Source organism: Gymnoscopelus microlampas (assembly GCF_963454915.1).
Source record: "Gymnoscopelus microlampas genome assembly, chromosome: 16".
NCBI classification, from domain to species: Eukaryota; Metazoa; Chordata; class Actinopteri; order Myctophiformes; family Myctophidae; genus Gymnoscopelus; species Gymnoscopelus microlampas.
Genome location: NC_139953.1, coordinates 21,942,968 through 21,956,365, shown reverse-complemented (window position 1 = coordinate 21,956,365; position 13,398 = coordinate 21,942,968). Strand labels below are relative to the sequence as shown.

General features: G+C 41.0%; 1 protein-coding gene across 2 annotated transcripts in view; it reads right to left on the bottom strand.

Moving 5' to 3' along the window:
* Window positions 1–829: 829 nt before the first annotated feature.
* Window positions 830–13,398, bottom strand: part of LOC311063425 (laforin-like) — a 30,830-nt gene continuing 18,261 nt past the window's right edge. The window contains exons 1-4 of one of the 2 annotated variants that reach the window (XM_084082884.1): window positions 13,037–13,312; window positions 11,508–11,682; window positions 2,289–2,533; window positions 830–1,828 (exon numbers count right to left, since the gene is read on the bottom strand). In XM_084082884.1, coding sequence (XP_083939010.1) covers window positions 1,545–1,828; window positions 2,289–2,533; window positions 11,508–11,682; window positions 13,037–13,289 — 957 coding nt within the window. In that variant the 5' untranslated portion in view covers window positions 13,290–13,312 and the 3' untranslated portion in view covers window positions 830–1,544. Of the gene's footprint in view, window positions 1,829–2,288; window positions 2,534–11,507; window positions 11,683–13,036; window positions 13,313–13,398 lie in introns of those variants that run through there. The other variant, XM_084082885.1, reaches the window with a different exon arrangement.

Below are 13,398 nucleotides of genomic sequence, written 5' to 3'. Positions count from 1 at the left end.
GTGAAGTGTCATGATATTATCTTTCTAAAAACACCCACACATGCTCATTCCGCCCACCCGTCTCACCAGACACCCAAGTTGTGTCAGTAACCAATGCAGGCAAGTGCTCTTTTCTAACAGGACTCATGAGCAGAAATAAGAATAGTTAATTATAAGTCTAAGAAACTTTATCCCTCTTTATTTTCCAACTGACATTAATATCCTCTTACGCTGGGCAAAGATTTAAAAATGTATTCTATGCATACTTATTCAGTAATAAGTCCTACAAGCCCAAATTCTGAATTTGCCAATAAGCAGCATAATCTAATGCCTCATTGTGTATGCATCAAAACTGTCCATCAGCTATGTTGTTTTTAATGCTTAAAGCAGTGGTTTCAAACGGTGTGCCGAGGCACACTGGTATGCTTTCAGTTTCAGTCCTGGTGTGCATTGGGATTTGTATTACAATATATAAAACTGTCTCTTTTTTTTTTTTAGTATATCAGTAACTTTGTGTGTAGTCATTTCCCAATAGAGGCAGATTTTTTACCCTTAAATATATATATATTTTAACCACCTGACATCCGGCATGCAAATGTATTAAGCAAACTTACTACATTTTAATTAATGTATTTTTTTCTTTTTTTCTTTTTACAAATCTTCCAAAATTAGGGAAAGTAGCAGATTCATAAGCTCACAGCGGGTTGCAATGTGTGCATGTTGTGCAAGCTTGAAAACAACTGGCTAAGCGGATAGGCAGAAAAATCCTCTCCAGGATGAATAAAGATGAACCGCTATCACGCCCTGGTAGCTTGGCGGAGTTTAGTTCTTCTCAATCCCTGAGGCTGAATATCTGCTCTGACAGAAAGAGAGAGACACAGCAGTCTGCGTTTTGGTTTTAAGAATTTATTTGTTTGGAAGGAAATTACATTTTGCCGCACAATGCTTAGGCACATTTCTCTGACATGGTGCAGAAGCATTGGTGACGGATGAATAATCTTTTAGAAGAAGACCTGGGTGCTAAAAAGTAGCAGGTGGAAAAATTGTATAGAATTCCTTTGTCTGCCAACCCGGCCTGCGCCTTGAACTGTGAGAACAGTTACATTTACTCAGTCTGATCATCTGGCTGTGAGTCCCTCTCATTCATTAATGTTCACCCTTTGAATCAGCACAACATCAATGCAAGTTGCCTTTTCAAAATGTCAGCTCTGTTCATTGATTTACACAAACAAGGCTGAAACAAAAGGTCCTTTTTAATGCCTGCAGACACGCTCTTAGATTTACAGCTATATTGTTCTCAACAGGCCCCTGTTGTGCAATTAATGACCACAGCCTATATGCTAAATGGCAGAGAGTATTTCCCATAGCTAAAAGCTAACACAGTAGGATTAATTGCCTACAGTATATGCTTGCTGTCAGCTAGCAGAACTGTCTCTGGATATCTGGAAATCAACTCACTTATGAAAGCCACTGATCTAAATTGCGTTTGCAGATCGCAGTGCAAAGTAGTGTATTTGTTCTCCAGAAGCACTAGAACATGCATTACGTGACAATTCAGCATCAACTCAACATATCTCTGGAGAGAGAGATGATCGCAGATGTCCAAATTTCTGGATGAAGTCAGTCTGGGCTTTAACTAAAGCCTCCTCATCTATGTAAACCGCCGCTCTCCTCGCAGTGACAAAGTACTGTGCTTTCCTTAGGCTCCAGCCAAGGACATACATGAGCAGGCCACACACAGCTGCGGTTGACCTTCCAACCCCGGCATTGCAGTGAACATAGACCGTGTGGCCATTCTCCAGGAGACCGTTTAGCAAAAACACAGCCTGAGGAAGCATTCTGATTCGACCTGCAGATGGAGACAAGGGACCATGAAACGTGAGGAGACCTTTAACCACTTTTCAACTTACCATCCCTATTTTGTTATGTTTGTTATGTTATTATAGGCAACATTTATGCTAACAGCCTGTATGAAAAGTAAAAAAATAAAATCCTGAATTTGATCCAACTGGACAGCGACAACCACTTGACCTCAACAACTTGATCATAGAAAGCTTTGCAAGTGAATGACACAGTTAATATCCCACCTCAGGGCCCCTACTCGACCCGGTAATTGCCCCAATGTTTTCCCAATATCTGCTAGCCCATGCTTTCCTTCAAATCATTTTGATCCTCAACTATTTAGAACCATGAATGTGGATCTTTGGGGACTTTTATCTGCAATTGTATTTACCAGAGATTACCATTCTAAGTGGCCTTGTCTAAGCAAACACATCTCTCAGGACAAAGCATGCACTCATTTTCCTCACCCTCAGTGCTCATATCTGGCGTTGGCATCCACACATACACCAGGCCTGCGTCCCTGTACAAGCACATCATGGTGTCTGGTGTCATGGCCTCTCCAGGGTCGCGCTTGCAGCCCTCAGAGTTGTTTACCACGTCCCGCTCCGTCTGAAAGTTCATCACTGCAGTGACGCCAAGTTCCTGCTTCAATTTGAACGTGACATGTTCAACCTGCCGTGGACAGCTACCCAGCCACACGCGTGGCAGCACCCTGGAGGGTGACAACAATGAATGATTAGTTTGTGTGTGGGGGAGGGGGTCTAAATGGCGCTGTCATACAGACCACGGGCAAGGTGGCCTGTTTTCACAAATCAAATACTTGTGAACGGAGAGACAATATTATCAGAAAAGCCAGCATCCATCTGTCTCCTGCCCTCCCTCATTGCTTGCCTGCAGTTATATTTTATTGTCTCTCAAGCCAGCATATCTCTTCCACAATCTTCGAATGCTCCAGAGACGGTCTGCAAGTCCACCCGGTAAAAGTTGAGAAAAGGAAGCTGTCATGTTTCCAAGAGGACAGCTTCCCATTTCTTAACTTTGCAAAGTTCAGAAAGAGTTGAATCAAAAATATCTTTTTGAATTTCCATTTCTGCTAAGCAGCTGCGTGGCTAGGCTTTGACTCATTCATTTGTTTGCACTGCACAGGTGAAATGGACGTGGGTAAAATACCGAATGTCCCGCCCATTTTAATACTCATTTTCAGGGCTTCTGAAATTTAGACGGGTAAGAGGAAGCATTTGAAAATTGTGAGAGGCGAGAGTTAACACGTCTGTCTCTTGAGAAACTATATCTTATTGACTTCAGCCCCCTCTCACTTTCTCTGTGGTCACTCTGGTCTGCTGCAGGCTCTACTTAGCACTTACAGCATTAGCATGCATAACCCCCACAGCCAGAGGACATTACATAAAAGGAAACGATGTGAAAGAACTGCTTCTGTCCCAGAGTGACACCATGGAGAGCTCTCTGAGCTTATTGACTGTTGGCTATGATCAGGAGACCTCAGAGTTGTTCCTAAAAAACTGCTGCTGAGCCACTCGGTGAGACGCATTCGGAGCACTGTTACCCACAGCTCATCTTAAGATTACTCAAAACTCCTTAGACACCACTAATGAAGTTTCCCATTAGTCCCAGCATCTCATTTTTAATATGACAGCTCACACTCTTACTCTGCTAATTATTAAAGCCACTGCTGCTGTGTTAACTCGACCACCCTAAAGTCCTCCCACTGATATTTGTTCATGAATGCTGCTCAGGCTGTATCTTAATTATGTCTGGTTTTCTGCTATGGTTTTAATATTAATAGATGATGTCTTTGATGATATGGTTTCGTTGCGCTCCCGTAGAGATCACTTGCAAGCTTCTTGAATTCATTGGAATGCTCAAGAGCAGAGCCTTTTCACCAAGTACAACTGTATAATCAACTAGAAAAAGAGCTCCTCAGAGCACAGGTTTCCGCCAGGTCAGGTAGGTTATTGTGGCCTCCTGGTGGCACTATAATAGGCCAATGTGAAAAGGGTGCCATTTCTTCCTAGGCCTTTTATTGAGGCATTTTGTCCCAAAAATTGGTTTTGCAAAAATCAACCTTTCAGGGAAATCGCACGCTGCGTTCATGATTTGGGGCATTTTGTTCAAAACGGGCCAATCCTGCAAACTTTGGAAGCCAATCAGGATGGAATATGAAAAATTGGACAGATCCGACTTGATAACATGACTATAGAGATTTGCGTGATGTATGGATACAATCTGTAGGAGTAACATCAAATAATTTGTTTTGCAAAAATTGGCCTCCTGGCGGCGCTATTACAGGCCGATGTGAAAAATTTGGGGGAGAGGTTCTGCTCTGGCACCCAGGGAGTGTGTGTGCAGTTTCGCTGCCAACGGTGCCGAAGATTAGCTGTTCACGGACACACGGACGGACGGACGGACAGACAGGGTGCAAAACATAGCCTCTGCCACGCTTTCGGCCTTTTATTGCAATTATTGCAAAACCTTGTCCTAAATCCTTTGAACTAAGTGTCAGACATTTAATTGTAGTTTGTAGAATAGGTTGTAGAGTAGATTAAGGGAGAAGTTTCACACTCTCCAACCAATCCAAATAGAAAAGAATTGTAGGTATGTCCAGTGCTCTCTTAACAGGGCAATCTTGGGAGAAACTTCCAACTATCCATGTTTTGCTTAGGACTAAACTTCTGAATCAAGTATCAAGAGGGTTTATTTTTCACTCACTCATACAGGTACAAGCAATTAGTACAAGAAATGTTGGTGTGACATCTTCCGCAAGACTGTGCTAATAAAAGCAATATCTTATACAAGGGGTTAATAGATAATAGTACAGATAATGCTGGATTGTAATGAGGAAAATAAATAAGTATGGTAAGGTTACAAAGTACAGGTAAGACCCACTGTAACCTTCCTTAAAATATATCTTATATTTTCTGAAGTTTCTCCCTTATTAATGTTTTAGAGTAGTTGTTTCCAATGGAAATGCACTACTGAAAATAATAATTTCTGTTCTCACAGGTATAGTCCAAATAGTATACAGCAAGTATAATTGCCCTCAGTGAAATGCTTTGAATCGCTTGCATCTAATGAACAGAATGGGCTTCATTTACTTGAACAAAGTGTGTGTCATTTACCAAAATGACATGCATACTGTACTGTTGTACAACTATTGGAGGAAGTTGCTACAAAATATTGAAACTTTCTCATCCATTTCAAGTTAAATTGAATTGGACAAAGTGAGTCTCTTCATCTTACACCATATAGTCCCAAATCCCTCAATCCCTCAGGCATTTTTGCTTGGCCTAAGAAAAGCCTTAGATAATATCTTGGTATATTGTCTGATTTGATTAAAATAAACTGTCACTCCCTACTGGACAGACTGCACGCTGTAATGTGTAGCGGCAAAAGTCTCCATTATATATATCTCTATGTGGGGCAAGGCAAACTATATTAAATGAAGGCATACGTCATTAAATGAATTGCTCTGAAATTTAACAATCTGCTGTAGGCTCCCCAAGTCCAAATGCCACCACACTACTTAAAACAATTTGATTAAATTTGTAATAAATTCTTATGGAAGAACAAACGTCCCATAATGAACCCTCAAACAACTGCAGTAGTCACGAGAGGCCTTGGTGTGTCTAGCTTTTTATTACACTTTCACTCACAGGCATATGGCACAGTGGTCTTTGCCCCTGGAGAGAGACATCTTTAAAACGCCATTTGCACCCTTCTTACACCCATGAACTACTTTATATCACAGCCAAATTAGCCACAGAATCACATGCTATTTTGTCCCAAATTCACTTACTGTATCGTCAATGGTCTGCCTGAATCCCAGGCTCTGTATAGATAAATCACGCTTCCTCTGGAAGTGTTGGTTTCATAAAGGTATCTCAGTCATCCTGGACCCCACCCTCTCCTTCCAGTCCCATGTCAACCAGATCACTAAAACTGCCTTCTTTCATCTTCGCAACATTGCCCGCCTTCGTCCCAGCCTATCACACACTGCTGCTGGGACACTCATTCATGCCTTCATTACTTCCAGACTCGACTACTGCAATAGCCTACTATACGGCGTCACCACCAAGGTTCTCAAGAAACAACAGTGCGTACACAATTCTGCTCACTAGAACCCGATCCAGGGACCACATCACTCCTGTCCTCCGTGACCTCCACTGGCTCCCAGTCAAGCACAGAATTGACTTAAAAATACTAATCACTACCTATAAAGCCCTCAACAACCAGGCCCCCCGCTACCTCTCTGAACTCATTTTACCTCACTTCCCCCTCCCTCAGGTCGGGTGATGCCAACCTCCTGGACACCCACAAGACAAACAAGCGAACCTGGGGTGACAGGGCCTTCTCGTGGCCGCCCCCCTCACTGTGGAACTCACTCCCAGCTCACATCAGAGCTGCCCCCACCCCTCACCACGTTTAAAACCACACTCAAAACCCACCTTTTCAGACTCGCATTCCCTACACAAAATCCCAGCCCCCGCTTTTGGGTTTTTAACTTTTTCAACTAGTTCTTCATAATAAAGTTGTTTTTATCCTGCTTTGTAAAGCGATTTTGAGTACCTAGAAAAGCGCTATATAAATCCTATGTATTATTATTATCATTATTTTAGGGAGTTTCATCACGACGAAATATTACAATCTTTTGAGGTAAAGAAAGGAATTCCATTTACCACACACTCTGTCAAATAGAATTATTTGCAGTTAAGACACCAAGCTGTTAAACCCTTTCGGCTCCCCCTCAATAGCTCCATCTAGCGCTTACACCTTAGAGCAGATCCTAAAATGTTTGGACTTGATCATGAAGCCTTTGCAGCATGGATTTGACACCCTGTATAATCATACATGTCAACTATGTTGGCTAATTATTGTTATCAGTAATCATGTCATTGATAATCAGGTATTTCAACATTTTTTTAAAAATACTGCAATCATGTCAGTTGTAATATAATCATGCATGCCAACTTTGATATTATACACTATATAAAACACATTATTATGCATTATAAACTATGCATAACACTACCACATACTATATCCCACAATCCATCAATTAAATGCTACGCTAATATCCTTGTGGCCTCAGATTCCAATTTATACTCCCTTAAATTGACATAAGAAACTGACTCAAGTGTATAATTAACAGAAGCAGAATGGGAAAGAACTCTTAGGAAAGGGGACATTTTTTCAAGGTAACTGCAAACAAGACTAATCCATTTCAAATATATATATAGAGTATACCGGACTGTCCGGACACCATCCAGGCTGCATAAAGTGAATTTGTTTGACAGTTCAGTGTTGAAGGTGGCTTGGCAAAGATAGTACTTTAGTACTGTGGAATTCTGGTCTGCGATACAGTACATATCATTGTGGGGGAAAATGACTGGCCTAGAATCTACCCTTTCTCCCCAGTCTGTTTATTTTTTGGTGACCGTTCTGCATTCAATAACCTGACTCCACCACTCGCACACTCGTTTTCATCTCCTAAAAATAGCGGTAAACTATCAGATAAAAAGTGAATAACTGAGGAGTATATTTTGTTAGAATATCGGTAGACAAGCAATGCTGTGTACTTTTAAGCATTCGCATTACAGTATATTATACAAGCAGAAAATCAGCTTATCAAAAGGTGCAGTTTATCAGATTGACATCTGTTATCGGGGTTATTGCGCTGACAACGCACTGTATAGATCAGCGCCTCCTGGTTCTGGTACCCAGCATTGGCCGGGTTAGTGTGTGGGTGAATCAGGCTCTTTCCCTCTCTCTCCCATGCTCCCACCCATCTATTTGATGGCTGCTAGTTTTGCATGGAAATCGGGAATCGAACCCGCGACACACTGTCAAGCTGGGGTGCCCAGAGGTGTGTGTGCGTGTGTGCGTGCGTGCGTGCGTGCGTGCGTGCGTGCGTGCGTGTAAACTGAGTGCCACATGAAATAAAACCATACAATTTCCAATGTAAAAGACAACTACAATAACAAAAAACAATATGGCTATATGGAACCTTCTACAACACAACTAACTTATGGTTCTAATAAAGTCTAGCTGTTATTCAGCCAGCTCTTTATGGAGTACTTAAAGTTAACAATAGAGTTACTTAAGTAGTGCTATCAGGTTTTCAGAGAGAAAGAAACCCCCTCAAATATACATGTATGGACTAGCATGACATTTGTATCCTCATTTAACTTTGGAGCCTGTCTATGCATGGGGCTGCACTTTCAATTCAACTAGTGTGCTTTTTATGTATTTACACAGTACACACATGCACAATGAGACCAAAAGGGGGTTGTCAGCACAGATTGTGTAATTATCTGCAACCTTTGTAAATTAGACATTAGTTCCGTTGTTGATCTCAATCCCTTAACCATGCTGATTACAATCGCAACAAATGATCTGAGCTTCAATTGGCCTTATAGAAGCAAAGAAAATTGACTTCCATGGTTTCTATGCCTCACATTATCACTCATACAGGTACATTCCGCAAAATACAATAATAGTGTGAGGACCGCAAAAATACTGTGCAACAAAATAACAATAATAAAGTGAAGTTACAAAGAAAAAGCCTCATGAAGACATACAATAATGTACCATTTAAATCAAAGCTGCTAATGTATGACTTATCAGAAATAGAATCCTATTGTATATCATAAAACTGCTGTATGGATGAATGGCCTCGAGATCTCCCCTCCGATTTTAAGCATTATGGGGGAAAGCACCTGTAAGTTAATTAAATTCTCTTTGAAATATACACACAAATCTGAGTGTGTATGATACTTGGGGCGACACTGTCATAAGATCAGGGAGACTAATTTAAAAAGCTATTAATAGGAGAGATACAAGGGCATGGTGCCTCCAACTGAACACAGGTCGTTGACATAAAGCTTGTAAGGTCTTCAGACACCAATTAAAACCTGATAGCACCAGGTTACCATGCTCATTTTTATGCAAGACGAGTGCTCTCTGCCTTAAGGGTATTCCAACTAATTTCTTCTGTGTCTGGTACACCATAACACAGTGCTGTGGGCTTTAAGCAAGGAGGGCAACTGTGGGTTAATTGACTGTGTTGTGCTTGCATTCTCCGCTTCACCCTATTTGTGCTCTGCGCATTTGGCCATCATATATGGAGCCGAAGGCTCATATAGTAGAATAATTCTCTGTCGAGCTCTGTTTCAATAGTAGAATAGAGCATTCAGTCTGAAAGCAGTGACGTCATTTAGCCAAACCTCATTGAGTTGTTATGAACCTGAGCCAAATGGCTGTCTAAGTCTCTGTGAGGAGAGGACATAAAACCCAATGAGGAAGAGGATGAAGATGAGAGCTGTGTCATATGCACAGTGTCACACAGTGTACAATCAATCTCCTTGACTAGGTTTTCCATCCCTCTTAGACAAATTTCTTTACGGTCTTTTAGCACTTTTAATATCTCATTCGTCTAATGAATCTGGCACAGGCTAACAAAATGAGCTATCTATGAGGTGACCCAGAGGACAAACCCCACTTTTTTTTTTAAAGAAAAATGTTGGGGCTTTTCTGCCTTTACTGATAGTCTAAGTAGAGATGGACAGGAAACAGGGAGAGAGAGATGGGGAGAGACATGCAGAAAAGATCGTCGGGAACGGGACTCGAACCCGCGATGCATTACATTAGAGCCTAAGTGCCCTCGATAAAACCCAATTCTGACTCACTTTCCTTCTACCCATTGCAAAGATCCACAAACACAAAGGTAGAGATATTGTTTCTACGACATACGGTTAAACTATTCGCATTTGTGGTTCCCACTATGGTCAGAAGTGCTTTTGGAGATGCGCTCTATGCACGGCTGTGCAACCAAGTATGAGTTCCAGTTCTTCCTTGTTACCGCCGTCTTTAGTAGCAATCACAGAAAGAGCTTCCATGAGAGAAATCCTGGACCATAACACTCTGTTTATGTGAACCTGGAGCTCATGTTGTTTACTGGACAAAAGTGGTGGGTCAGTCACACACAAATCTTACTTAAGGAAAAAGTGGTGAGCCTTAAGAGCTGTCAATGCCCTGCATTATGCACATGATGTAGCCGATTATGTGTCTGCTTTTTGCCTTCACTCACTTGTCTCTCTTCACTGTCCTAAACAAGGCAGAAATTCCATAACAATAATCAAGTCATAACTATGACATTGAAATAGGGAGGAATGCTTTTCTCTAATCTAAACTACTGAAAGAGAAAGGTTATCAGTAATTAAATACGGAGAGATAAAAGTTATCAGGCCATTGAAAAACACAAGTTGCATATTAGAACATAGAACTCATGGAAGAGATGAGGAGAAAGAATATGACAAAGCAGGCTCCTTCAGTGATATAAGGAGACGTACCACTTTTGCACAGAAAAACATTGTCCTCGCAGGACCTCGTTAATTTTGAGCATTATTAAATTAGATAGATGTTTGATGTTTGATAGATGTTTAAATTAGATAGATGTTAGCACATCACGTATACAAACAACACGTATATAATGTACTCCCTTGGAGAGCGTTGATGCATCGATCTCTGTCAGTTAAGAGTTTAGTACACTACTGTATACGTATGATGTGAAAAAGTGTTTACAGTGTGGTGCTGGAATTATTTTAGGACAGTGGTTATCAAACATTTTCATGTCAAGGACCTCCAACTTAATTTGAATTTGGCAGCTGACCCCTATCTGAAAATGTTTTTTCCAGGGATCCCCATACAAGATTTGTGTTTAAATGTTTAAATGTTAAAAAATATATATATTTTTTTTAAATAGCCAATCTACAAGCTCACAACGCGTCGCACCGTACCAGATAGTATAGGGTTAAAGTGGTTCAAATAGATGTTGATGCTATATTAACACATTTTGCTGGGGACCCCCTGGAATCCCCTCAAGGACCCCTGGGGGTCCCCGTTTCTCCTGTTTCAGGACACTCCAGAAGTGAGGAGAAAACAGAACGTATGAGAATACAGTATGTAAAGGGGAGGTGATGAAGAGAGCTGATTCAGCCTGGAAACCACAATATTACTCAGAGGAAATCATTAACAGAAAAACATTGATTTGATGCATGTGCTGTAGAGCAGTGGTTCTCAATTATTAAACATATCATAAAAATCAGTTTAACCGCTTTAACCCTTCTTATTTTGATATCATATATCTATATCTACAATGCGATGCGTTATATGAGCTTGTAGATCTGCAAATTTAACAACAAAAAAGGTACAAATCTAGCAAAATTGTGAAAGATTTGAAATACTATTGAAAGAATTTACATCTTATCTTACGCCCCAAAATCTATTCAGATGGGGATCCGCGGGCAAATACATATTAATTTGGGGGTCCTTGACATGAGAAAGTTTGAGAACCACGGCTGTAGATCATGTCTGATTAGCAAAGTACTGAAGACGTAAAGACACTTGCTGCCTGGTTGTACTGCACACACACCTGGCATAACCTTGTTAGCATGGTTGTTCAAAAGGACAATGTTGCTTCAGTCTGTTCTTTCTCATTCACCATCTCTTCCACTTCCTTATGCAATGTTTTATTTCAAACAAAACTGATAGGATGCTTCAGCTTGAACTCAGATGAATCCCCCATCATTTAGATGATCTGACATTGAACTTGTTTAGGGTAGTTAGTAGTGCATAATTATATTCAGACACCATCATGCCAAATTAGTTACCTGGAGAAATGCATCGCCTGCTGACCAGCCACACCAAAGTAAAAGTCAGTGGTGTGCTTCATCTCATCCGTGTGGCCCGTCTCCTCTATCCAGTGACCGATCGGGTGGCAGTACACTCCATCCACAACATTTCTCTGGTCATACATACAACATCTGTCATGATGTGGGCCGTTGCCTGGTGATAACAAAGACAATGACCTTTAGTGACCATTGCTAAATGTCGTATGAAGGAGATAACAGGACAACGTAACACAATAAACAATTTTACATTGTGCACATTTCATTCGGATTCCTATCTAACACAATGACTTGTTAGGATGGAATACCAGCTAAGGTTAAAAAAACGCACCAGGTTATCTTTTATCAAAATAAAAGGAACATTTGTAAGAGGATGTCATATATTCTGGTATGGCACTTTAGAGCATGTGTGTCATGCATTCTTTATCCAAGCAAGTATCCATTGATTCCATTAATTAATTAATTATCACATGTGAAATCACTACAAATCATGTTCTATTAATGTTTTTATACATAGGTAGAGGCCTCGTATAAGCCCTTTGGGCTTCTTGCCTCCTCCTGGCACTTTTATTTTTATATTTTGTGTACTGTTTTTTGAATAGTTTTTACATGTGCTAAATAAATCATATCAAATCAAATCTGAAGAAAGTAGCTATGCAATTTGAGGTGTGTCTTTACCGCCACCAAGAGGTTAGAATGAAGCATTACAATAACAACCCATGATTTCTAGTAGAACATCTTTTGTTTTTCGTTACGTGAGATGTTTAGTGGGAATATATAAAAGATATCCAAGTATTCTATACTGTACATGGCCCCTTTGCTGGAGGTATGCGGGCCTACAGGCGAAAACATTACTGTCATGTGTAGCCTGGACCAAGACTATCGTAGATGTATTTTATCGATTTTGACATTTGTATATCTACGATAGTCTTTGGCTGCACCCCCCAGAGCGTCCTGGACTTTCACCAGTAAATCCTGTATTTCTCCGAACATGTACAAATGCAAAATATAAGGTGCTTACCCGGTTGCGCCAAATATTAACTCAGCATTCGGATTCTTTGTGCTCTGTATTAGTCTGTATTGTTCAATAAATATGTGTTTTAATCGCGTCTGTGCCTGAGCGCCATTTTCCCCCTCGTTTACTTCCTGTTTACATTGAGAGTAATACCGGCGTTCACCGGATGCGCTCATTGACGAATACAGGGAACTTCCGACAGAATCCGACACAGATTAAAACACATATCTATTGAAATATACTGACTAATACAGTGCACACTGGTTCCGAATGTTGAGTTAACATCCGGGGCTAAAGGGTCAGCACTTTATATGATTTTTTTTGGTACATGTACGGAAAAGTACGGGCTTTCCGCGCGGATGTCCAGTTACAATTGGGGGGTGAAGCCCAAGACTATCATAGACACGAAAGTAAAAGTCAGACTCGGTAAAATAATCAATGATAGTCTTGATCCAAGGCTAACTGTCATGCACGACAAGAAGACACCATATTCTACCTTCCCAGACGTAACTGCCATTCACTCTCTTGATGAACTTAAACCACAGATTCAGACTTTCTTTGCAGGGCTCTGCCAGCTGCACGTCGCCCGTCCAGAGACAGGGCTCGTGTTTTGACAAGACAACCTGTGTCGCTTTCATCTGGATCGATCTGTTTGGGTCCCACTGACCCATCTCAGGACGAGAACCCAGAACAAACACCTCGAGGTCCGAACAATCAGCAGTGAGAACGACTCCGAATCTGAATAACATTGTGTAACCACAATACGTTTATAGCCCTGGTCCCACTGTGTTGTTTAATATATAGGCCTACTACACGGCCTGACCTACTGGGTTAATATAGGGCATATGTGGTAACGTA